This window comes from Bombus fervidus, chromosome 7, assembly GCF_041682495.2.
Source record: "Bombus fervidus isolate BK054 chromosome 7, iyBomFerv1, whole genome shotgun sequence".
Lineage (NCBI taxonomy): Eukaryota > Metazoa > Arthropoda > Insecta > Hymenoptera > Apidae > Bombus > Bombus fervidus.
In genome coordinates, this window is record NC_091523.1 from 10,118,384 (window position 1) to 10,144,617 (window position 26,234).

Sequence of the window (26,234 nt, forward strand, 5' to 3'; positions counted from 1 at the left end):
AAATTATGTCAATAATAAATTTCAATTTCACTCAGAACATTAAATAAATTATGTAAATTTCAGGTAGAACATCAGCATCCCATTTGGGACAGAATGTCTGAAAAGTAAGAATTCAGCAATAGACAGGCACTATTTCATGGTAGTACTGACAAAAATCATACATTTCATTACTAGTCTGTAAGTGTTTGAAGTAGATTCAGATAAACTAGCGACGTTTTTGCTACCTGGAAATAGTAAAGTATAAAATTTTGATTTAACTGTGTCATAATATTAACACTATTTCAAAAATAAGAACTTACGGAGCTAAAAGTATTCAGAGACAATTCAATAATTTTACCGGCCGTTAGTTTTGGTGGATATTGAGATATGGAGATCAATAGAATTAGGTCGTAAGCTCTCTTAGCTGGCAGCTGATACCATTCGATTTCATAGGAAGTTGTACCAATTTGGCTACACTAATTACGAATGAGAGAACGCTTAATAATGTAGAAAATGTGTAAATAAACGAAATATTTCTTAAACTACCTGCTCAGAAAGAAGTTCTCCTATGTAGCAAAATATAAATATATTAAATGTAAAGGAGGTCAACACAATCATATAAGTCAATGTAGCGATTAGATCACTGTTTGCCCATTCCTAAAAAGCATTTAACATAATGACACTTTCTTACAATTAATCTTTAAAATAAATAAAGACATATTAGTTCAATTACTTGCCATTAAGCAGTAATACTCCAGTATACACATGCAAATCGTGCACTCTACGATTTCTGTTAAGCATATCTGATACAAAGCATCTTCGATATTCTTCGAAAATCTGAAATTTTCATGCATTTATTTTTTTATATAAGATTCTTTTCGTAATATAAAAGATTTCGTTATACACAAGAATACAGTCGGGAAGGGATTATATGTACAAGTGGAGTAGATATCAATGAAGTTTAACCGAATTAGTATTAGTAGTGTATTGAATTACATTTTATTTATTATAAGTATAGCATTATAATATATAGATTATCTATTAAATAATTGAAATTAATATTTACATGTTTTTGTAAGCAGGTTGTATTTAACGAAACTTTATTGATACCACCTTGCATTACCTATCCATTTATTTTTGTCACTGACTATACGATACATAAATTGTATGAAAAGTGCATAAACTCTTATCATGTTAGAAATATTATTAATTAACAACTTCGATATTCGTTACCTTAAAATTTTCATGTGATCGCGCACAATCACAGAGAAGAGATCACGATCCTTGCTCCCCACTAAGTTCTGCAATCTTGCTATTTGTATTTGAATTTGGCCACAAACATGAGTAACAAAAACTGCAGCCAAACCATATGCAACAGTGGTGACGCTATACATAATCATAGCAGCAAAGCAATGAAGAAAGAACACGATTTCATACGTAGGGCTGGACTGCGTATCAAAAAATGGGTCGTAACCGATATACGTCAGTGGTTTAACTGTATAATTTTCTCTAGTCCTCTCCTTGGACAAGAATTGCGCCACCGTGTGGTAGGACATTCCACCTGTATATATAAAAACAGCGCACATGGTGATAAGCTTTCTGCTGATGCCCGCGTATTTTAACATGATTGCCCGATGACTCGGATCTTGCACTCTCTTCCAGTCATTTTTGAGCTGTCGGATACATCTCTGTAGGAAGGCTCCTTTTCGGGCAAGGTAACTGTACTTAACTGTTGCAAATACACAGAAGCTAACCGGACCGAACATTTTCATCTTCGTATATAAACTTTTCTCTACGAAGAAGAAGTGATGACCAGATGGCAAAATGATGAAAAATATGCTGGAGTAGCATATGATCATGAGTACGATTGAGACGAGCTGTTCCAGTCTGCTGGTGTGATTGTTAACGAGAGGCCATATTCCGATCAGCTTCAACAGCCATTGACACATCTGCAGCGTGTAATGTATGTCGTTCTGGTAATGGTTGTTTTTCAGTTGATCCTCAACTATGGTATATGATCGATTATACATACTGGCAGCTCTAGCGCACACTGTCGACTGACCGATAGGGTAGAAACTTACAACACGATATTGTCAGAACGCAAACGCGCGCTTCTCTGTTTCGATGAACTTTACCACATGTTCCGTGAATGAGGGGATGTGTTCGTAGGGGAAACTTTCTTCGGTGATTATTAAGCATGCATGTTTTTTCATCTTTTATAGGTTCTGAATTCACATGTTGGAGGCGAACTGTGTTGCGTGAGTGGAGTTACAGTGCGCAGGAATCGTGTGGTCGGATAATAAGTTTGTTGTAGTCCACTTTTAAAATTTTGTTATAGGTGATGACATATCTTATTATGGTTCCTAAATGATTTATGATGTGAAGTATGAATTAATATTTTTATGTTAGATATATATATATATTTCAAATTATAATATATGTATTGTATTATTGTATGTCAGAATGTATTATATATATTATTTTATATATATATATTTAACCAATAGCGACATTTTCCAAGTTAGCCTGTCGAATCTTTTGTGCAATGGATGTCTGCTTTGTTTGAAGAAAATTATATGGTAACTTTTTATGTTAACAGCAGCTTTAGAATTTAATTATACGTGATGAGGTTTATAAAAAGGGACGTAGGTATTTTACGGATTCCCGAGGGTGACGGCCGCAGCCAACGCCTTGTGCGGCCTTCTTCCGAATATAGGCGGAGCAGGGTCGGGAGTCCGCCGACTCTACGAGGGAGTGATCCGGTCCCGGGTCCTCTATGGGGCACCGGTGTGGGCCCAAGATCTGATGGCCAACCGTCGCAGTCGTACCCTGGTGAGGAGACTGCAAAGGACGACCGCTATCCGAATAGCCAGAGGATATCGAACAATATCCTACGAGTCGGCGACAGTGCTGGCGGCGTCCCCCTCGTTTGAGCTGCGGGCCCTTGAGCTCTGTCGGGTGTATGAACACTTGAGGGCACCGCCTTCGACGGCGGCGCTGTCGCCGGACGGCCTCGAACGTCCGGGAAGAGGCAAAGCTGGAGATCTGGGAGCGGTGGCGCTCCCAGCTGATGGAGGAGGACGCCAGGCGGCCACACCGAGCCGTCCGCGCCGTGCTTTCCAATTGGGAGGCTTGGAGAGATCAAGGCGGGGTCACCTTCAGGACGACACAGATGCTTACCGGACACGGGGTCTTCGGTGAGTACCTGCTGAAGATCGGGCGGGAGGTGATGTCCACCTGTCACCACTGCGGGGAAGAGGAGGACACGGCGCAGCACACGTTGGAGTTCTGTCCAGCGTGGGCGAAACCGCGGCGCGTCCTGCAGCTCGACATCGGCGAGAGGTTGGCTCCGGAAGCGGTCGTTGAGGCCATGCTCCGAGGGCCCCAGGAGTTTAACGCTGTCCGCACCTACTGCGAGGAGGTTATGCAGAGAAAGGAGCGGGCAGAAAGAGACCGGGAGAGAAGAGCCGATCCCAATAGATCGTCGCATCAACGTCGCAGGGGCTCCGTACGACGCAGGGGCGCGGCGTCACCGTCGCTGCCCCGGGTGCGTCAGACTAGGGGACGTGGCGCTAGGGGGAGTGGTTCCCCCTAGCTTTCCAACTCAAGCCGGGACGCCTCCCTAGACAACTACAACGGCAGGGAGATAGACGACGAGGTTGCACTCGGTAGTGATTCGCAAGAGACCCCGGGTGCACCTCTGAACGTCGGGATGACCACCGTGGGGTTTTAGTCGGTAAGAGTCCGACACTACATGGTCGTTGCTACGCAGCGCCGAGTGTCCATGAGGATTTCCCCACGTTAAAAAAAAATAAAAAAAAAAAAAAAAGGTATTCTACGAATATTTTCAGCAGTATTAATTTATATATCTGAAAATGTAAGATTAAAATCTTTTTTTTAATAGTTAATGAAGAAAAGAAAAATATAAGTATGGGAAGAAAAACGAAAGTTTAAAGTCCTGTCGCATATCGTTTCTAGAATTCAGTCATTAATTCAGTTTTTAATGTCACCTTTTTCAATTTTCAATCGTTTACCGCATTATTCTACCTGTTGTGAATTGTAAAGTTTAATATTAAAATAATTCAAATTATTTTAACAATGAATATCCGATTTCACTAAGAATATTAAACAGATTATGTAAATTTCAAGTACAACGCCAGCATCACATTTGGGACAGAATATCTGTAATAATAATTTTTCAGTAGTAGGATGGCATAATTTCATCTTAATATGATCAGAAATCGTAAGTTTAATTACCAGTCGGTAACTGTTCGAAGTAAATTCAAATAAATTAGTGACGATTTTGCTACCTGGAAACAGTAAAGTGTAAAACTTTGATTTAAGTGTGTCATAATATTAACACTATTTCAAAAATAAAGACTTACAGAGCTAAAAGTATTTAGAGATAGTTCAATTATTTTTCCGGCCGTCAGCTTTGGTGGATATTGAGATATGGAGATCAGTAGGATTAGGTCGTAAGCTCTCTTAGCTGGCAGCTGATACCATTCGATTTCATAGGAAGTTGTACCAATTTGGCTACACTGAGTACGACCATCGAGAACACTTAATAATGTAAAAGATACGTAAATAAGCGAAATTCTTTTGTAGCTACCTGTTCAGTGAGAACTTCGCCTATGTAGCAAAATATAAATATGTTAAATGTGAAGGAGATCAACAGAGTAACATAAGTTAATATGGCGATTGCATCGCTGTTTTGCCATTCCTAAAATATATTGCGAATAACACCTTTTCATAACCATAGAAAATAAAGAGATATTAATTGAATTGTTTACCATCATACAATAATATTCAAGTAAACACATAATAATCGTCGATTCGACAATCTCCGTCAGACATATTTCACGCAAAGCTTCTTCAACATCTTTCGAAAATCTAAAATATCCACGTGTTTCGTTCTCTAACATTTCCTTCATTTTATAAAACTCTCATTGTATACTTATTTTATATTCCTTACCTTAAAACTTCCACGTGATCGTGTACAATAACAGACATAGAGTCACGGCCGTTGTTCTTTCTCTTCTCGTTCTCCACCAAATCTTGCAATCTTGCTATTTGTACTTGGATCTGTCCACAAATGTGAGTAACAAAGATCGCAGCCAAACTGTATGCAACCGTCGTCACGCTGTACATGATCATAGCGGCGAAGCATTGGAGGAAAAACACAACTTCGTACGTAGGACTAGACTGAGTATCCAAGAAGGAATCGTAGCCAGGATAAGTCAGTGGTCTAAATGTATAATTCTTCTTACTCCTTTCCTTCGATAAGAATTGCATTACCGTGTGATATGACATTCCGCCAGTATATAGAAAAATGGCACAAAGTGTGATGAGTTTTCTGCTGATCGTCGCGTATTTTAACATGATCATTCGATGATTCGGATCCTGTACCATTTTCCAGTCTTTTTCAACATGCTGGATGCATCGTTCAAAGAAGGCTCCTTTCACACCAAGGTAGCAATATTTAATCGTGGAAGAGAGACAAAAGCCAACTGGGCCGAGCAGTTTCACTTTCACGTGCACACTCTTCTCCACGAAAAAGATGTGATAAAATGATGGTAAGATAATAAAGAGCAAACTGGAGAAGCACATGATCATCAGGATAACTGAGACAAGCTGCTCCAGTCTACTGGTATGATTATTAACAAGAGGCCACACTCCGATTGGTTTTAACAGCCATTGGCACATTTGCAGCGTGTAATGTATGTCGTTTTCATAATGTATGTTTCTCAGCTGATCATCAACTGTGGCGTATGATCGATCATGCATACTGACAGCTCTGGAGTACAGGAGCGACTGATCGACAGGATAGAAACTTTCTACACGATATTGTCAGAACGCAAGCGCGTGTCTCTTCGTTTGAACTCCTCCACGTGTGTGCGCTTTGTAGGCAAGGGGACACACAGTGGGGAAACTCGTCGATAATTAGCGAGCACTCATTCTTGTCTCTTCATTTGCAGGTTTTACATTCGTTGGAGGGTAGATCGAGTATAGACATAGTGCAAAGAAATCATTTGATCGGATGATAAGTGTATGTCGTCTACTTCTTCTATTGAAAGATTTTTATGTATTATTGCGGTTCCTTAATGCAGTGAGGTTTGAAATACGATTATATCGTGCACCTATATTGGTATTGTTTTCTATTAGCTATGCATACTATATCAGTAATGTTATGAATTAAAAAAATGTTTACGTAAATTGTGTTATTTTCTAAATTCATTTTTAGTATATTCATTTATAATATAATGTATCATATGATATCTTTTATGCAAATAGAACGACTGTAAAAGTTTTTTATCTGTTCTTCGATTTATATAAAATTAGATCTTCAATTACATCTTAAATTACATTTCCGAGTATCTCATTCTAATGAAAATTTAGTGTTAGTGTCCAACAAAGTACGAAAAAGAGAAACAAAAAGTGTAATTTCGAGAAACTTTGTGATATCATTTTTAACTTTAATATCCGTACTTCTCTTTTAATATTCTCTTTAAATTTTTAACGTATAATCGTAGATTTAATTTCCAAGTATTTATTGTATAAATTTATCTTCCAAATTATTTTAATACGTAACGCAAGTACTTTATTATATTAAAATAATTCTAATCATTTCAACAACATATTTCGGTTTAAGCGCAGCGTATCCGATAAATCACGTAGAATTCAGGTACAGGATTCTTTTCTTTACCATATCTTAGTAACTTTATCTAGAATTCAGTAACCGTTCGCAGCATGTTCAGGTAAACTAGCGACGATTTCAACACCTAAAAATAATAAACATTAATATACATTAAAAATTTTATTTTCAGTTCGGGATCACGTACAACGCCAAAAGTGTTCATCGATAGAACGAGTATTTTTCCAGCCGTGAGTTTCAGTGGGTATTTCGATATGGCGAGCACCAGAACGATGTCACGAGCTTTTCTCCCAGGTAGATTGTACCATTCTATATCGTACAAAGCGGTCGCGATTTCGCTACCCTGGTACAACACTCATATCTATTATGTCAATGGTTAATTATCCAATGGTTAAGTGTCTATGTTGAAACATGGAGTGAATAATGAGGCGAACAACTGTATGAATGAATCAGGCCTTGAGTATATACTTTTTATAAATACCTGCCCAAGAAGAAGCTCTCCTACGTAACAATATATCAGTATATTAAAGGTGAAAGAAGTTAAAAGGATGATATACGTTGAGATCGCGACTGAATCGCTGGTCTCCCATTCCTAAAATATATTGCCTTATAATTGTTGTCTTGAACGCATATACTGTTTTTTGGTATTTGAAATTGTACATATGTTATAATATATATACGTGTAATATTAATTACATAACAATTTATACATAATTATACATATACGAGATTACGTTAATAATATTTATTATTTGATATACATAGAATAATAATTTGCGTCACTTTTACCATCATACAGTAATATTCGAGTAAGCATATTAGCAAGGTGGACAGCATTACTTCTATCAAGAATAATCCTTGTAATGCAGTTTCAATGTTTTTCGTAAATCTGCAATGTCATAGTTATTTCTCGAGCAATATAATAATATGTCATTAAAGGGTTCAGTAGGAAAGTTGTATAAGTGCATCTTTTTCTAGAAATGAATTAAGCACAGAAAACGATGTATAGAGGATTTTTTAAATGAATTTTAATAATATGCTTTAATGTTTGAAGGCACAAAGATTTTTCTATCAAACTTTGCTCACAATTTTCTTTCCTTTCTTTTCTTAATTATTTAACTGCTTTACCTCAGAATCTCCACGTGTTCACTCACGATAACCGCCAAATGATCCTTGATCCCATTTTCCAACGCCTTCCCATCCTTCCTCAGATTCTCCAGCCTCAACGTTTGTATCTTAATCTGTCCACAGGCGTGCGTAGTAAAAATCGCCGTCAAACTATATGCAGCCATCGTGATGTTACCTGTGACCAGAACGTAAACACAGTGCATACAATACACGATTTCATACGTGGGGCTTTCTTGAATATCAAAAAATGCCTCGTAGCCAGGGTAGGTGAGCGGCCTGATCGTTATGTTCTCATTAATCTTCTTCTTCGATAGTAATGGCATAATAGTGTGATAAGACAGGCCACCGGTATACATAAATGCCGCACATAAAGTGATCAGATTTCTGCCCATCGTCACGTATCGAACCATGATTGCACGATGATCTTTGTCTTGCAGCATCTTCCAATTTTTCTTTACATGTTTGACACAACGACCGAGTTCTGAACTTTTTACGCCAAGGTAACCATATTTAAACAGTGCAGTTACACAAAATGCTAATGGACCCAAGAACTTGATTTTCGTGTTCATGTCTTTTTCATAGAACAAGATATAATAACCGAATGGCACGATGACAAATTGCAAGATTGAACAGCAAATTATGATTAACACCACAGACACTATTTTCTCGAATTTGTTCACGTGATCGTGCAAGAAGAAATAGATGCCTAAAGGCTTCAAGATCCAATGACAAAATTGGAATGTGTGATATATGTCACTTTTGTAATGGTTATTTTGTGGATGATCGTTAACATCGCTGGAGGATCGCATGTTGACGCTTTCGGCGCACAACGTCGACTAAACTCACTGAACGATGCTCGCAACGATACTGAAAGGGATATATATTGGGACGCAAGCGCAAAACTGAATTAATGAAACTTTATTTCATGATCGATAGGTATTACGCGTATTGCAGTCACATGTTACTCCTGGCTGGCTTGTGTTTGGGTTTCCACTGTGGGGACTGGTCTCTATAGCGATATGTGGTCAATAGTTCTTGTCATTTTGCTTAACCTTGTTGTTTTTCTTGGGTCTCTATGGTTGAAAATTATATTTCTATACAGATAGCTTTTAAATATATGGTTTTAGAGTTTTATTACTTTCTTTTTATGTCACGCTTCTCATGAATAAGCTATTTCAAAGTTTGAGAAGGAGATATCTGAAAGGATGTAAACGCGAGAAAGAAAGAAGATCAACAGGATTAATGTACTTTTGGTGCAATTGTAAAATTTTAAAACAAATTTTTGTGAAGTACTGTTTCTATCAATTGCATATAGCATCTATCAGTTCTATCAGAAGCATATAAAAATATTTCTCCATATTTCTTCATATCCAAAGTAACGTCATTTGGTATCCGTGACACGCATATATACGAGGTAAAAGAAATACTTATTTGTATACTCAATTTTACATAAATATGTTTGAATAAAAATCTACTAAGTTTATTATCTACATATATATCTTTCTTACATGTGCAGTCTATATCATGGTCGTTTGACGAAGCATATTGAAATAGGTGAAAACAGTTTTTATTATCTGTAATTGCAAAGGATATTTCTTGAGAATTAATAATATTATTTTTTAAGAATTAAGAGAATTAAAAGGACATACATTACCAAAAGTGTACACGGACATGGTAATTATTTTCCCAGCTGTTATTTTAACTTCCATATGAGATCGTGAAATGATCATAATTATACTAAGGATATTTTTATCAGGCAACTGATACCAGTTCGTCATGTAAACCATGTCACCAACTTTCTGGCACTATCAGCAACATAACTCAATCAATCATGCAATTAATTATGTTTAAGATTGCCGCTTAAGTTGCCTGTTTATTACCTGTTCCTTGAGTACTTCACCGATATAACATATTAAGAAAATGTTAAAAGTCATAGATAGAAATACCATAACATATATGATCATAGCCTGAACATTATGTTCAGACCATTCCTAAGGAAAATATAAATATTTTTAATTAGATCGATCATCTTTATTGTCTACGTTCGTAAGTATTACAATTTCTTTTTTTTTGCCTCAATTTGTAAAACAAACAAAATTTTATATTATCATATTTATTATTGTAGAGAACATATTCTTTGATATCATATAATCATTATCAGATTGTAGTGGCAATAGTAAATAAAATGTATAAAAAGTTTGACGCCCAGTCTCTTTGTGGAATTGAGGCAGCAGTATTGATGAATATATAGTCAGACAAATTACTTTTAACAAGGAAACATACAAAAAAGTTACAAGTTCTCAGGACAAAAGCAAAATTTCAATGATTAATGAACATTGGATATTTATCAATAATAACAATGATGAATGATAAATGATAATGGACATATTTGATGACTACTGAATAAAAGATATAATTCAATAATTATTGCTGGAAATGATGAAAGTTTCGTTTTATAATTCTTTTATCGACACTTAGGGATAGAATACAAATCTTTCCACCTTTCTTCGTTCTCCTCTAATTTATTTCAGAAATTTTGCCTCTGGTCGGTAGATCCATAAAATTACCATATATGTATATATTTGTTATTATATTAGCATACCGCAAGTATATAATAGCAGGGCATGCACATGCCCAGCATACACTTGAACATTTCCATGAAGCATATTGGGCTCATTATACGTTCAATACGTGCTATCAAACTGCATTTAATATTACATTAGGTAAATTTATTAAAATATCAGGATAAAATAAAATATTACCTTAGAACTCTCAGATGATGTTCAACGATTACACCGATTTTGTTAATCTGGGCTTGCTTATTCTGTTGCTTGGTCTGATTTGTGAAGTCGTCGACCCACGTCACCATTATGTTCAACTGACCAAGAGCGTGGCTTGCAAATACGGTAGCAAGACTAAAAGAACCTGCAGCGCCCGAGCTCACTACAAGTGCTGACAGGAATTGTGTACCGAGGATTATGTCGTGTGTCGGATTAGTCTGAACTGCGAATTTATATGCCGGACAAGGTAAAGTATATATGTCCATGGTTTCGTTGCCGACTTTGATGGTCCGTCTAAACGCACCCAATACAATGCAAGTATAAATCATGGTGCCCTGCATGAAACCTGCGCAAAATCCAGCAACGTAGCGACCGAGTTTCGCGTTCTTCCACATCTCATGCCGATCCTGCACCCTCGTTATCATCTTCCAATCGGATCGCACGCGTTCTATACAATAATTTATATCCTCTTGACGTAACAACAGCACAGCATAATTGAACCCATCGACACACCAGTGGCTTAAAGGACCAAGCGTCTTGAGTTTCAAGTAGATATCTTCTTTTACGAGAATTATATGAAGAAAACCAGGGACTATTGTGAATAATACGATGCACCAACAGATCACGATTGAAATTTGCGCTAAGATCTTTTCGCGTCTCGTGGTAGAAGGTGAGTTGGGCCAAGCGCCCATTGGTTGTAAATACCATCGGCTCAACTGTACGCTGTATTCACCGAGATTACCATACTTTTTCTTAGCTGCAACGAGCTCGTCTGCCATTGTATTCCCTGCCCGAAGTTTCGAATGCAACTGAACCGGGGGAACAATAGTTCGCGTTGCTTATTGCTTGCGCATACTTCGTCAAAGGATTCGCGCCGATCGATTCGTCTAGTGACCTGCTGCAATTTTTTGCAGTAAACGAATCTCAATACGCTTCAAGTTGTTGATAGTAGTTTTATGAGTTGAGCAATATTGAGGGAGTGGAGCGGAGAAGGACTTATATATTCGCAGAGGAGACATTTTAAGTGTGAAATATGATTTAGAAATCTGAAATGTGTCAGATCATTTCGGTGCATAAGTTGGTAGGTGAATGTGTAAAGTTTGGAATAAATCTGGCCAAACAATAGTTCTAAATTTTAATTATTGAGTTATAGTTTTTCTATCATAAGAAATAGGTAGATGTAACTTTAGTTTACAGAAGTGTGTGTTTTCAGGTAGTGATAGTACAATATATTGAGTATATTGAGTATATTGAGATGACGGCTGTAACATCCGTAGTCAGTAACGTTTTTAACATCTGTAACAGAAGACATTCGATTGAAGTGCATTGCACCATGATTGATAGACACTTGTGCGTAAGTGCGTATCAGCTACAATGAAGTTTTAGAATTGCGCATGTGCTAACAGCATAGTATATGGCAAATCAGGTTCGAGAAACTTACTGTCTGTGCAGTTGAAATCTCCTTATAACCACCTGTTGATTCAATCCGTAGCAAGGTATGTATGTGCATCTATACAATCCTATGAAATTTCTAGAAATGTTTTTACGAATGAATATAAATATATTTGATATTGTTTGAATAAGTAAAAAATAAAACTAATCCATACTAATTAGTAATAATTTCAAAAGCTATTTTATATTAAAATAATAATCATTTCATATGAACTTTCAATAGTATTAATTTTTCAGGAGTGTTTTAGACAATAATTAATTGTCTAAAAATATGATTAGATATAATTATAATTTTATCAACCATCTCGATGAGATTTATGCTATAATATGTTCTTTTTCACAGACACTGCATACCTTACAAGCACACATTTTATCATCATAAAAGGTAAAAGAAATATTTTTTGTACCTCCAAGTTGTTTCAACAGAAAAATGATAAAGTTTATTGTCTAAGTAGATATATGTTAAAGATATGTGCAGCTTACGTCATCGTCGTCTGACATAGCATATTTAGATACGCAAAAACTGTCTTTACTATCTGCAATCACACGTGATTTCATAAATATTTTTGAGCGAACTTCTTTCAAAATTAAAAGAATTAAGAACACTTACATTAGCGAATGTTAATACGGACATGTCAATTATCTTTCCCGCAGTCATTTTAACTTCCATGCTAGACCGAGAAATGATCATAATCAGATTTATGATATCTTGGTCAGGCAAATGATACCAGTCTGTCATATAAACCATGTCTCCAATCTTTTTACACTATTGGCATTTGAGTCAATGAGTTTAAAGTATTAGATTATGTTACCGTACGTTCATTACCTTTTCCATTATTATTTCACCGATGTAACATACTAAAAAAATGTTGCAAGTCATAGATATAATTATCATAACATATGCAGTTATGTTCTGAATATTATGTTCAGACCATTCCTGAAGAAAAGTAAATATTTTCAATTAGATCCAACAACTATAATGTTCAGACGAGTCTTATAGCCTTTTTATTGTTTTAGTTAGGGAAGTATATATTAATCAGACTTAAGTATTTGTAGACATTATTATATAGAGGTGTACGAAATTTATTATATTGAAGGCCCACGGAGCGAAAGCAAATTTTCAAACAATTTAACACAAACATTATTATATTATTATAACGAATACTTAATAATTAATTTATAAATTCAAAGATTTTTGGCTGTGACAATAAAAGTCTCACTTGATAATTGCTTTTTTCATTTCATGGTAGAAATTTTGTTTCCAATCAGTGGTCCTATAGAATTACCATACACATTTCTTAATATGTTTAGCATACCGCAAGAATGTAATAGCTAGGCATGCACATACCCAGCATACATTTGAACATTTCCATGAAGCATATTGGACTCATAATACGTTCGATACGTGCGATCAAACTGCATTTAAGAATACATTAGTCAAATTCATTAAACTATCAAAATAAGAATATGAAAACAAGTATTACCTTAGAGCTCTCAAATGATGTTCCACGATTACACCTATTCTAATGGCACGAGCATTATTATTCTGATCTTTCGAATGCTGATTCACGAATTCGTTGATCCAAGTTACCATTATGTTTAACTGACCAAGAGCATGGTTTGCGAAAACTGTAGCAAGACTAAACGCGCCAGCGGCGCTTGATGTTGCGATAAATGCTGATAAAAATTGTGTACCAAGAATGATATCGTGTCCTGGATTAGTTTGAACTGGAAGTTTATACGCTGGGCAAGGTAAAGTATATACGAGAATGGTTTCATTTCTGACTTCGATGGTTCGTTTAAATGTTCCTAATACAACGCAAGTGCAAAAGACGCTCCCGTGCATGAAAGCGGCGCAGAAACACGCGATGTAGCGACCGAGTTTTGCATTCTTTAGCATTATTCGTTGGTCTTCCAACCTTGTTACAGTCTTCCAGTCAGTTCTTATATGTTTTATGCAATAATGTATGTCACCTTGGCGTAGCAACAACACAGCGTAATTGAATCCTCCGACACACCAATGACTAAGTGGACCGAACATTTTTAGTTTGAGGTAAAGGTCTTCTTTCTCGAGCAGGATGTTTAATACGCCAGGAATTATAGTGAACAATGAAAAGCACCAACAAATCACATTCAAAATCCATGACATGAATTTTTCGCGGTTAGTAGTAGAATTTGAGAAGGGCCAAGCGCCTATTGGTTTTAAGATCCATCGGTTCACCTGTATGCTGTACTCGCTAAGACTAGCAAATTTTCTTTCAACTGTTTCAGGGTCGTCTGTCATTGTGTTCACTCAGCAATGTCGCCGTTGCAACTGAATCGAGGGGACAGTACTCTGTGTTGTCCAATGTGCGCGCATACTTTGCCAAAGGATTCGCGCCGATCGATTCTGTCAGTTGCTGTTTACCGCTTTTTATGGTGGTAAATTAATCTATATGCGATTCAAATTGTTGACACTTGTCGTACGAATTCGACAATGTACATGCAATAGAGATCGAGTTACATTTATATAAAAAATATGTGTTAAAAAGTCTTACTACAGAAATTAATATCTTCGGCGAAGGTAAATATCTTCTTTTAATAATTGGTTTGGTTGGAATATATTATACTGGAGTTCGTAGAAATTGTCCGTGTATGAAATATATATTTAAGTGCACGCCCGTCAAGTTGATTCTTCAATTACTTATGTCAAGAGATACAGACAAATATTATTGAAAATTAGTATATTTTTCATTATTTTAGTGCAGCATTTTTATTGAACTAAATATCTTCTTTATTATTCTTGAATTAATATGAGGTAACTCCTTTATTTCAGGAAATAGCATGGAAATACTTTTAAGATTTCAAAATTTTTATTTTGAAGTGATTTACAAATTTTCATTTATTTAGGTATTTATTATACTTAAAAATGAATTTATTTCTCTAAAATATAGTCTTTCAAATCAGTAGAATTTGGAAACACTTTTTGTCCGATAACTACTTTAGATTTTAATAAGAAGATACGAAAGCAAATATAATATGATTTCGTATTTTCATGTAGTGAGAGTACGAAGCAGACTCAAATATGCGAATGCCGACTTTAACACCTGTAGCGGAGAAAATTCTACAAGAACGCGGGTTATATAATTCAAAATAATCAACGAATACATAAATATACGCTACTTACGCTGCAGAAACTAGCTAAGGATAATTCGACGAGTTTTCCAGCTGTTAATTTCGTGGAAGAGTTTGCAACGGCGAATATTAAAATCAGTCCCAGTGCTTTCTTTTGTGGCAAACGATACCAATCAATCATATAGGCCGATAGACTAATGTTCCTACACTACAATATTGAAATTACAGTATTTTATTAGAATTGCATTTATATTTCAGATAAAATAATACCAAACAATAACTTTCAAAATAAGCAAATTACCTGTTCAGATAAAATTTCCCCAATGTAACACAGGATGAAAATATTGAACGTAAATGATATGAGCAATGTGCAATAAGTCAATGTTCCTATAGTTTCACTTTGCTCCCATTCCTAGAAAACTGACAACAAAATATGACAAATATAATTCGATATATCGATACAGTGGAACTCTGTTTATATGAACTCTACTTATTTGAGCAAAAATTTAGTCAGTAATTGTAAATTAGTAAATGTAAATTTAGTGAATTGAATGAATTTCGGTTGTTTGAATTTGCTAACGTGAACATGGACTCCTATTAGGTAAACGAAAGATCAAAGCTGGTGAAGTGAATTTCAATTATATAAGGTATTTGTCACTGTTGTCAAAATTATGTGTAATTATACAAGTTCGTATACAAGTTCTACTGTATTTTAATATCTTTATCAGCACCACTTCATTACCGTGAGTAAATAATATCCAAGGAAACAAATATTCATCGTACAGCCTACTAGTTCCACGAAACATATTTCGTTAAGAAGATCTTCTATCTGAGATATAAAACTAAAAATTGTTCGCAAATTATATGTTTACATAGTCTATACGATCTACATAAACATTGAAACACTCTTTACCCTAGTATATGTAAATGATGTTCCACAATATCGCCTAATCGTTGTTTATGGACGTACAAGTCCTTTTCTTCTTCCAGACTACCGACAAGTTCTTGAAGCTTTCTCACGAGGATTCCAAACTGTCCGCACACGTGCATGACGAATACAGCAGCCAAGCTACAAGCACCGACAGTTACTGAATATATCACAAATCCAGCCAAACATTGCATGAGCTGCACGATTTCAAACGAAGGGCTAGTCCGTGGATCCAGAAGACCACGGTAAATAGGAAACGCTTGTGACCTCACGGTTTCGTTGTCGATGATTTCCGTGCGTTTGGTGCATAATGGCATCACGGTAGTATAGAAAAATCCGCCAGAATACATGAAGACAGCGCAAAAGATCGCCAAAGATCTCCCAATTCTTGCATTCTCTTTCATAATTTCTCTGTCTTCTTGGCGCAGTTGTGCATGAACACGATCCCAGTCTGAGCGAATATTCTCGATACATTTTCCAATCATGACACCACGAGAGACGAGGATGTAATATTTAATCGCAGCCATCACGCAGAAGCTGAGCGGACCGATCATTTTGATCTTGGCATCGAGATCGCCTGTTTTGTCGAGAAGAGTGCAGAGAGCGCAAGGTACCAGGAGGAAACTTATTAGAAAGGAGCTAATCAAGGTGAGAATTATGGAATTGATCTTTTCTGTTGTTGTGATACACAGGGAGATAGGCCAGACACCGATTGATTTGAGTAACCAACGATTTATCTGGATGCTATATATCCAATCTTTGTCCCATGAAAGGGTTGATGGATTTACAAGGACGACCATGCTATATGGAATGATATTAACGAGTTGAAAGTGCACGCACAACTGAAGGGATCATGAATGGTGTACATCGATTACTGAAGCTTTCGACATCGCGCATGTGCTAATTTCGTTGGTTTTCTCTCAACGAACCTGATTCGAGCGGCTTGCCAGTGCAGAACTTACCTCCTAACCACTAGTTGATTCGATCCGCGAGGAGGTGTATATGTGTGTACGGTAAAGCCATAAATGCGAATGTACGGTATTAGAAATGTTTCTCCCATGAATCCTATGTAATTTTAATGTGCTATATTTCTGTTACAATACGTTTCTCATAAATGCTATCATTCTTTCTTTTCTGTATCTTACCTCCTATTGTTTTATCACGTTTGTGATCTGAACCACAGTTATAATTTAACAAAGGCATATTGCATTTGTGATAAAGTTTAGTTTTCAATTAATTTCAGTTGTATGTGTTACAGTAATCGCGTGAGTTAGTCACTGTGCGTAAGATAAGGATGGGATGACAGAGGATAACTTGGACTTTTTCGCAGGATGCTAAAGCTAATCAGAGGTATGTTTTAATCATTAGTCATTTTGAACGCACATGGTAGGAATAGGTATACACGAAGTGTCAGTAGGTTTAGTGTTAAATGATTGATCTGGTTGGAATATATTATACTGGAGTTCGCAGATATTGTCCGTATATGAAATATATATTTAAGTGCACGCTCGTCAAGTTGATTCTTCAATTACTTATGTTAAGAGATACAGACAAATATTATTGCAAATTACTATATTCTTCATTATTTTGCAGCATTTTTATTGCACTAAATATCTCTTTTATTATTCTTTAATTAATATGAGGTAACTCTCAAGTGACAAGCAATTCAAAATGCTAAATGGTCATGTTGAAGCGTACAATATATTTATTCGAAAGAATATTTCAGGAAATAGCATGGAAATACTTTTAAGATTTCAAAATTTTTACTTTACAGTGATTTACAAATTTTCATTTATTTAGGCATTTATCATACTTAAAAATGAATCCATGTCTCTAAAATATAATCTTTCAAATTAGTAGAACTTGGAAACACTTTTTGTCCGGTAACTAGTCTAAATTTTAATAAGAAGAGACTAAAGCAAATATAATATGATTTCGTATTCTCATATAGTGAGAGTTCGAAGCAGACTCAAATATGCGAATGCCGATTTTAACACCTGTAGCGGAGAAAATTCTACAAGAACGCGGGTTATATAATTCAAAATAATCAACGAATAGACAAATATACCCTACTTACGCTGCAGAAACTGGCTAAGGATAATTCGACGATTTTTCCAGCTGTTAATTTCGTGGAAGAGTTTGCAACGGCGAATATTAAAATCAGACCCAGTGCTTTCTTTTGTGGCAAACGATACCAATCGATCATATAGGCCGATAGACTAATGTTCCTACACTATAATATTGAAATTACAGTATTTTATTAGGGTTGAATTTATAGTTCAGATAAAATAATACCAAACAATAATTTTCAAAATAAGTAAATTACCTGTTCAGATAAAATTTCCCCAATGTAACACAGGATAAAAATATTGAACGTAAATGATATGAGCAATGTGCAATACGTCAGTGTTCCTATAGTGTCACTTTGCTCCCATTCCTAGAAAATTGACAACAAAACATGACAAATGTAATTCGATATATCGATACAGTAAAATTCCGTTTATATAAACTCTGCTTATTTGAGCAAAAATTTAATCAGTATTCAATTAAATGAATTTCGGTTGTTTGAATTTGCTAACGTGAACATGGATTGCTATTAGGTAAACGAAAAATCAAAGCTGGTGAAGAGAAACATGCTGCCCTCATGATATGAATTTCAATTATATAAGGTATTTGTCACTGTTGTCAAAATTATGTGTAATTATACAAGTTTATATAAATGGAGTTCTACTGCATTTTAATATCTTTATTAGCATCACTTCATTACCGTGAGTAAATGATATGCAAGGAAACAAATATTCACCGTACAGCCTATTAGTTCCACGAAACATATTTCGTTAAGAAGATCTTCTATCTGAGATATAAAACTAAAAATTGTTCGCAAATTATACGTTTACATAGTCTATACGATCTACATAAACATTGAAACACTCTGTACCTTAGTATATGTAAATGATGTTCCACAATATCGCCTAATCGTTGTTTATGGACGTATAAGTCCTTTTCTTCTTCCAGACTACCGACAAGTTCTTGAAGCTTTCTCACGAGGATTCCAAACTGTCCGCAGACGTGCATGACGAATACAGCAGCCAAGCTACAAGCACCGACAGTTACTGAATATATCACAAATCCAGCCAAACATTGCATGAGCTGCACGATTTCAAACGAGGGACTTGTCCGTGGATCCAGAAGACCGCGGTAAATGGGAAACGCTTGTGTCCTCACGGTTTCGTTGTCGATGATTTCCGTGCGTTTGGAGCATAGTGGCATCACGGTGGTATAGAAAAATCCGCCAGAATACATGAAGCCAGCGCAAAAGATCGCTAAAGATCTCCCAATTTTTGCATTCTCTTTCATAATTTCTCTGTCTTCTTGGCGCAGTTGTGCATGAATACGATCCCAGTCTGAGCGAATATTCTCGATACATTTTCCAATCATGACACCACGAGAGGCGAGGATGTAATATTTAATCGCAGCCATCACGCAGAAGCTGAGCACACCGACCATTTTGATCTTGGCTTCGGGATCGTCTGTTTTGACGAGAAAAGTGCAGAGAGCGCAAGGTACCAGGAGGAAACTTATTAGAAAGGAGCTAATTAAGGTGAGGATGATAGAATTGCTCTTTTCTGTTGTTGTGATACACAGGGAGATAGGCCAGACTCCGATTGATTTGAGTAACCAACGATTTATCTGGATACTATACATCCAATCTTTGTCCCATGAATGGGTTGATGGATTTACGAGGACGACCATGCTGTATGTAATGATATTAACGAGTCGAAAGTGCACGCACAACTGAGGGGATGATGAACTGTGATACATCGATTACTGAAGCTTTCGACATCGCGCATGTGCTAATCTCGTCGGCTTTCTTTCAACAAACCTGATTCGAGCGGCTTGCCAGTGCAGAACTTACCTCCTAACCACTAGTTGATTCGATCCGCGAGGAGCTGCGTATGTGTGCACGGCAAAGCCATAAGTGCGAATGTATGGTATTAGAAATGTTTCTCCCATGAATTCTATGTAATTTTAATGTGCGATATTTCTGTTACAATACGTTTCTCGTAAGTGCTATCATTCTTTCTTTTCTCCTCTATCTTACCTCCTATTGTCTTATCACGTTTGTGATCTGAACCACAGTTATAATTCAACAAAAGCATATTGCATTTGTGATAAAGTTTAGTTTTCAATTAATTTCAGTTGTATGTGTTACAGTAATCGCGTGAGTTAGTTACTGTGCGTAAGATAAGGATGGAATGACGGAAGATAATTTGGACTTTTTCGAAGGATGGAAAAGCTGATCAGACGTATATTTAAAAAATTTGAAGTATGATTTGCAGACGTGATACGTGTCAGACGATCTCATGCTAGTGAGTGCTAAGGTATATTATATATACTACTTTTTAATAATTTCACTGATATTCGAATTTGCGTTTAAATGTTATACCGAGGTTCATGGACATTGTTTACAGCAGAATTATTCATTATGCGATGACGAGGGGAAAGCAACCCTTACTTTCTGTTTTTAATGAGTTTTTCTGTGGTTACGTGTCTTTTTATTCTGACAAAATTTCTTATGTTTATAGAAGATATGAAAGATATACACAACTATCCGTCTTATGTATAAAGTAAAATATTTCCTACGATGTTAAAAACCTGTTTATTTTTTTAAAATAAAAGTAAGATTACAGGACAGAAGGGATAAATTATCTTTATCCATGAACTCCCGTATAGCATTGCTAATACTTACATTATATATTTAATAATTACGTAATAATTATAAACCATAAGGTTTAAGTTTAATGTAACAATTATGTATTAATATGTATAATAATGCGTTATAAATTTTCAAAAGGATAGACAAATTTGATAGATTGTCATATATATTTATATACATATATATGACATTGCCACATGTATTGTCTTGTATATATAAAAATAATAAGCAATATCTTTAATACTCCTTATATTTTAAATTTTACAAGTTTACGCATCAATAGATCAAAAATGTACTGTGTTATGTGACTTGGCGCAACAGGTTGAAATATGCGCAAGCAGTTTTTATTACCTGGAATAGTACCAGATTTTTCAACAATTGGTGAATATAGATAAATGTAAATAAACTGATAACTTACATTACCGAAGGTGAATATGGACATATGAACTAGCTTACCAGCAGTGATTTTAATCATCATGCTGGATCTTAAGATTATCTGGATCAAATTAAGTATATCCTTGTAAGGTAAGTAGTACCAGTTTGTCATATAAACCACTTCTCCAACTTTTTCGCACTATTGAAAATTTTCTTGGTAAATGTTGATTATATTTAGAAACAATTTATGTTACCTATATGCTCGTTACCTGTTCTTTTAGCGTTTCACCAATATAACATACGACAAAAATATTAAAAGTCATGGAAAAAAGTATTATTAAATATGCGGGCATGTACTGAATATCATGATCTCTCCATTCCTAAAGAAAATATAATATATTTTTAATTAAATTAACTATCTTTTATTCAGTGAATTTGAAAGCAATATTGTTTAAAGAAAGGCAAAAATTTTGAAGAAAATATGTCACCAGACTGGTTAAAAATATCAACAAAAGTTATTGGATATAACAGGCTGGTAATTCAAAGTAATTTTTTTTAATTCAAAGTAAGAGTTTTACTCAAAATAAGAATTGTAATATCAAAATAATTATCGTCTCCAAAATACGTATTTATGTATAATAAATTACTATTAGAGAACATACTGGAATGAGTACATAAACGTATATTTTTCTCTCTAAAATAAAATAGATCTTTTAAGAACGTACCGTAAGGATATAATATCCAATCATGCACATGTTCATCGTACACTTGAACAGTTCCATGAAGCATATTTCATTCATCACATCTTCGATACCTGCTATAAAACTGCATTCAATATGTACTTACAGTATGTTACGAATAGTCACCGAAATAACGCAATAAATATTTTTCGATAAATCTTACCTCAGAACCCTGAGGTGATGTTCAACGATCTCGCCAATTTCATTCACTCCAACGTTTCTACTATAATCCTTCGATCGATTCACAAATTCCTTGATCCATGTCATGAGAATACTCAGTTGGCCATACGCGTGGGCTGCAAATACAGCAGCCATACCAACTGCGCCAACTGCGCTTGAATTTGCGATAAATCCAGACACAAATTGCGAAGCAAGTATGATTTCATATGTTGGACTAACGTCAATTGAGATTAAACTTTTATAGAAACCGCATGGTAACAGACGTATAATTTTCGTTTCATTTCCTATTTCGATGATTTTCGTGGCGAAAGCCGCCATCGTGCAGTGTGACAAGACACCAATTTGCATGAAAGCAGCGCAGAAAACTGTAGTATAGCGACCAATCCTCGCATAACGCATCATTACCTGTTGATCCTTCTGCCTAGTTACGATTTTCCAATCATTTTGTATATGTTCTATACAAACACGCATCTCTCTGCTTCGTAACAACAAGGTGCTATAATTAATGCCACCGATAAGCCAATGACTGAAAGGGCCAAGTACCTTCAGTTTCATGCGAATATTCTCATCTTCCAGAATGAGGTGGAGTAAACAGGGGATTATGGTGAACAACACGAAGAAGTAACAGAGAAAGATTAAAACAAAGCAAACAATTCTTTCGAGCTTCGAAGTGGATGCGGATAGAGGCCAAGCTCCGATTGGTTTGAGGAACCACCGATTTAATTGCAAACTGTAGTCGCTAAGGCTATACGAATTTTCCTCAATTCTTACAGATTCTGTCATCGTGGTCACTCGACGAAGTTCTGAGAACTACTGAATCGAATGTTTGACATGAATGAAGTCGGTGCATCAAAGTGCACAACACTTGCATAAAGTTCTGAGTGATTCTACGACGATCGATTTGTCTGGACAGTTTTTACAACTTGCACGGTGCACGCGACTGTGTATGCTTGGAAATTACCGAGAGCTGTCGTGGGAACGCACAACGTGGACATACACGTTGTTGATATTACGACAGATTATGTTGAGTTTAGTTGTTACATGATTGAATTGATGAAATCATTGGTGCAGTACTTTGCGAGATGTGAAATGTTCTAGATTTTACCATTCTAAAAATTAGTTTTTTGAGATATGCAACGAAGGTAAATGTTTGTTTTATTTTCATTGTTGTAAGTTCTTGGTATGTTAGAGTTTATTGATCTTTTGTTCAGGTCAATGTTGTTTAAAGGATCCTCCATATTTTGAGGCTCGAGTGTTTCATTACTGAGCATGTACAGTTACATGATTTCAAAATATTGTATTGGTACGGCATATATATTTTGATGTTGTCTGTAAGATAGACAGGTAAATTTTAACGAATGAAACGAATGAAAAAATGGTGATTGGAGAAGAAAAGAGTACTCAGGCGCCATGATAATAAATACATTTCAATAGTATTAACAATAAATACTAATTAGCAATTTTATAATTTTTCCATATTACTACATTGTAACATGAAAAATTTCCAATTTTTCTTGAGTTAATATTCGAGGATATTCGTACAAAAATGTCATGCAATACATTTGCAAATTTTTATGTTTTAAATCTTACAATTTTATGCGTAGGTTTTACCAGCGGTGCATATCGTCATGTCACTTGACGCAACAGATTCAAATAGGCGAACGCAGTTTTCATTACCTGGAATATCAATCATTTTCATATGGATTGAATACTTTACAAGGACAGAGATATGTAAATGCATGACTTACATCACCGAATGTATTTATGGACATGTGAGTTATTTTCCCAGCCGTGATTTTAATTGCAGAATTGGACCTTGAGATGATCAGAATCAAATCAAACATGTCTTTATTAGGTAAATAATACCACTTTGTCATATATACCACATCGCCAAATTTTTTGCTCTGTTAGAGATTTGGATGATGAACGTTGATTACACTTCGAATTAATTATACTTAAATCATCAGATTATTTTATCTGTTACCTGTTCTGCCAATATATCACCGATATAACATACTGTAAAAATATTGAAACTCATGGATGCCATTATCATGAAATACGTAGTCAGATTCCGAATATCATGTTCGGCCCATTCCTGAAAAAACGAGTATTTCATTATTAATTGAATCAATTACCTATGTCCTTTGGATTATGGAATTCGAATAGTTCCAAAGTAAAAGAATCGTAATTAAAATCATTGCAATATTCAAATACAAGTTACTTGAATTAATAAAAACAGTGTAGCTGCACTCGACAGTAAACTTTCTAACGGTTTCTATCCCGTGTCCCGCTACACAAAGACCTTATCCTTCGGACAAGATGGTTGCCAGAGGTCGAAACATTTTTATATCACATTTTCTACCTAACCTAAGGACCCGCTATAAACCTTAGGATTTCCCTAGATAAGGTTCTTCAAACAAGCAAATAGCTTTTGTTTTAGCATTTCCTAAAGTTTATTACATATTACAGGAAGATACGGGAAATATGGTTTTTCTCACGTACGATGCTTCCCGATAGCAACTTTCCGTCGAGGGCGGTTAGCATCCTTTCTCAACCATCGACCTGGAGATCAACCAATTAACAGCAACGTCCATTTCCCTCACTTTCCTAATGAAGAGTTTCCTCTACGAATCCGATGATCTCGTATCCTTAGATACACGCATCATAGTTTTCCTTTGCAGCATCATCGTGACGGAAAGTCAGTCGAGTCTCGAGTCGCTAGTCGAGAGTCTCCAGCCGACAGTCGAGTCTCGAGTTGATAGTCGCTAGTCAGCAGTCGCTAGTCTCCAGTCAGCAATTGAGTCGTTGCCGACAGTCGATGGTTGAGCAATCATCATCCGAACTAGTTCCGCGCACTCTGAATCGCTATCGTAACGCATCGCCTAGAAGTCGAATTTGTATCCGCGAAGCGCAAACAGCTATTTGCTAATAAATATATTGTTAGCCATACACGAGTGATTCTTCAGCACTTATCACGACCTAACCACCTCAAAAGTATCACAAAGTAAAAGAAATTTTGGGCTACTTGAACGTTTAAATAAATTATAGTTACCATAGAAACACATAAAAATAAGCATATGTTACATTTTTTATCTTTACGTACCGTAAGAATGTAATATCCGAGCATGCATATATCAAGCTTGCTTTTTAACAATTCCATGAAGCAGAATTGTGTCAACACGTTTTCGATACCTGCTATAAAACTGCAATCGATATGCACATGAAAAATTCCGCACTAAAATCCCGACAAAAATGCAGAAATATATCTTACCTGAGAATTCTGAGATGATGTTCAACGATCTCACCTATTTTGTTAAACTCAACACTTTTTCTCTGATCTTTCGATTGATTCACAAATTCGTTGATCCATCTCATCAGGACAGTCAGTTGACCGTAGGCGTGAGCTGTGAATACAGCACCAATGCCGATGACAGCAACGGCGCTCGAATTTACAATAAATCCAGATATAAATTGCGTGGCGAGGACAATTTCGTTCATTGGACTGGTATCAACGGGAATTAAATTCTTATACGCAGCGCAGGGTAACATGCGAATAATTCTGGTTTCGTTGGCGATTTCGATAGTCTGAGTGGCGAACGCTGTCACCACGCAATATGTCAAGACGCCACCTTGCATGAAAGTAGCACAAAAAGCCGCGACAAAGCGGCCAATTCTCGCGTATTTCATCATCACTTGTAAATCTTCCGGTTTCGTTACTATCTTCCAATCAGTTTGCACGTGATGTATGCAATTACGAATCTCGTTGCTTCGTAGCAATAAATTAGTGTAATTGATGCCTCCGATAAACCAATGACTGAGAGGACCTAGCACCTTCAATTTCATGTAAATACTTTCATCTTCCAGAATAAAGTGGAATACGCAAGGGATCACGGTAAACAATATAAAGCCATAACAGAGAGCGATTAAAATAAACGAAATGATTCTCTCGCGTCTCGATGTTGATGTGGACGCAGGCCAGGCGCCTATTGATATTAGTAGCCATCGATTAAACTGCAAACTGTAATCGCTCAGACTATCAAAAGTTTTTTCTACTACCGCAAACTTATTCGTCATCGTGTCCACTAAAGTTGTGGGGACGACTGAATCGGATATTTTTCATGAAAGGAGTAAGTGCATCAGGTTGTATAACGCTTGCGCATTGTTCAGCGAACGATTGTAAGCGGGT

General features: G+C 35.9%; 7 protein-coding genes and 2 pseudogenes across 7 annotated transcripts; all 9 read right to left on the bottom strand.

Moving 5' to 3' along the window:
* Window positions 1–170: 170 nt before the first annotated feature.
* On the bottom strand, window positions 171–2,009 carry LOC139989191 (odorant receptor 13a-like). Its single transcript, XM_072007260.1, has 5 exons — window positions 1,213–2,009; window positions 717–816; window positions 526–636; window positions 300–455; window positions 171–224 (listed from the first exon to the last, which is right to left on the bottom strand). Exons 1-5 carry the CDS (start codon window positions 2,007–2,009, stop codon window positions 171–173), a joined length of 1,218 nt encoding a protein of 405 aa, XP_071863361.1.
* Window positions 2,010–4,232: 2,223 nt separating this feature from the next.
* Window positions 4,233–5,797, bottom strand: LOC139988821 (odorant receptor Or2-like). The gene is made up of 5 exons (XM_072006585.1): window positions 4,955–5,797; window positions 4,773–4,872; window positions 4,592–4,702; window positions 4,365–4,520; window positions 4,233–4,289 (listed from the first exon to the last, which is right to left on the bottom strand). The coding sequence occupies exons 1-5, from the start codon at window positions 5,764–5,766 to the stop codon at window positions 4,233–4,235; spliced, it is 1,236 nt and encodes a 411-aa protein (XP_071862686.1). The 5' UTR covers window positions 5,767–5,797.
* Window positions 5,798–6,552: 755 nt separating this feature from the next.
* On the bottom strand, window positions 6,553–8,657 carry Or51 (odorant receptor 51). Its single transcript, XM_072006737.1, has 5 exons — window positions 7,763–8,657; window positions 7,424–7,523; window positions 7,116–7,226; window positions 6,822–6,977; window positions 6,553–6,761 (listed from the first exon to the last, which is right to left on the bottom strand). The coding sequence occupies exons 1-5, from the start codon at window positions 8,569–8,571 to the stop codon at window positions 6,705–6,707; spliced, it is 1,233 nt and encodes a 410-aa protein (XP_071862838.1). The 5' UTR covers window positions 8,572–8,657; the 3' UTR covers window positions 6,553–6,704.
* A 724-nt stretch (window positions 8,658–9,381) lies between these two features.
* On the bottom strand, window positions 9,382–11,572 carry Or50 (odorant receptor 50). The gene is made up of 4 exons (XM_072006586.1): window positions 10,525–11,572; window positions 10,365–10,464; window positions 9,643–9,753; window positions 9,382–9,567 (listed from the first exon to the last, which is right to left on the bottom strand). The coding sequence occupies exons 1-4, from the start codon at window positions 11,319–11,321 to the stop codon at window positions 9,382–9,384; spliced, it is 1,194 nt and encodes a 397-aa protein (XP_071862687.1). The 5' UTR covers window positions 11,322–11,572.
* A 128-nt stretch (window positions 11,573–11,700) lies between these two features.
* Window positions 11,701–14,303, bottom strand: LOC139988933 (uncharacterized). The gene is made up of 7 exons (XM_072006743.1): window positions 13,479–14,303; window positions 13,311–13,410; window positions 12,821–12,931; window positions 12,605–12,760; window positions 12,402–12,530; window positions 11,984–12,073; window positions 11,701–11,838 (listed from the first exon to the last, which is right to left on the bottom strand). The coding sequence occupies exons 1-5, from the start codon at window positions 14,276–14,278 to the stop codon at window positions 12,474–12,476; spliced, it is 1,224 nt and encodes a 407-aa protein (XP_071862844.1). The 5' UTR covers window positions 14,279–14,303; the 3' UTR covers window positions 11,701–11,838; window positions 11,984–12,073; window positions 12,402–12,473.
* A 604-nt stretch (window positions 14,304–14,907) lies between these two features.
* On the bottom strand, window positions 14,908–17,030 carry Or35 (odorant receptor 35). Its single transcript, XM_072006742.1, has 5 exons — window positions 16,022–17,030; window positions 15,851–15,950; window positions 15,410–15,520; window positions 15,161–15,316; window positions 14,908–15,080 (listed from the first exon to the last, which is right to left on the bottom strand). The coding sequence occupies exons 1-5, from the start codon at window positions 16,834–16,836 to the stop codon at window positions 15,027–15,029; spliced, it is 1,236 nt and encodes a 411-aa protein (XP_071862843.1). The 5' UTR covers window positions 16,837–17,030; the 3' UTR covers window positions 14,908–15,026.
* Window positions 17,031–17,979: 949 nt separating this feature from the next.
* On the bottom strand, window positions 17,980–19,913 carry LOC139988823 (odorant receptor 10-like). Its single transcript, XM_072006587.1, has 6 exons — window positions 18,975–19,913; window positions 18,796–18,903; window positions 18,547–18,550; window positions 18,363–18,473; window positions 18,114–18,269; window positions 17,980–18,033 (listed from the first exon to the last, which is right to left on the bottom strand). Exons 1-6 carry the CDS (start codon window positions 19,856–19,858, stop codon window positions 17,980–17,982), a joined length of 1,317 nt encoding a protein of 438 aa, XP_071862688.1. The 5' UTR covers window positions 19,859–19,913.
* A 1,074-nt stretch (window positions 19,914–20,987) lies between these two features.
* Window positions 20,988–22,970, bottom strand: LOC139988909 (uncharacterized; annotated as a pseudogene).
* A 489-nt stretch (window positions 22,971–23,459) lies between these two features.
* On the bottom strand, window positions 23,460–26,185 carry LOC139988911 (odorant receptor 13a-like; annotated as a pseudogene).
* Between the last annotated feature and the right edge of the window lie 49 nt (window positions 26,186–26,234).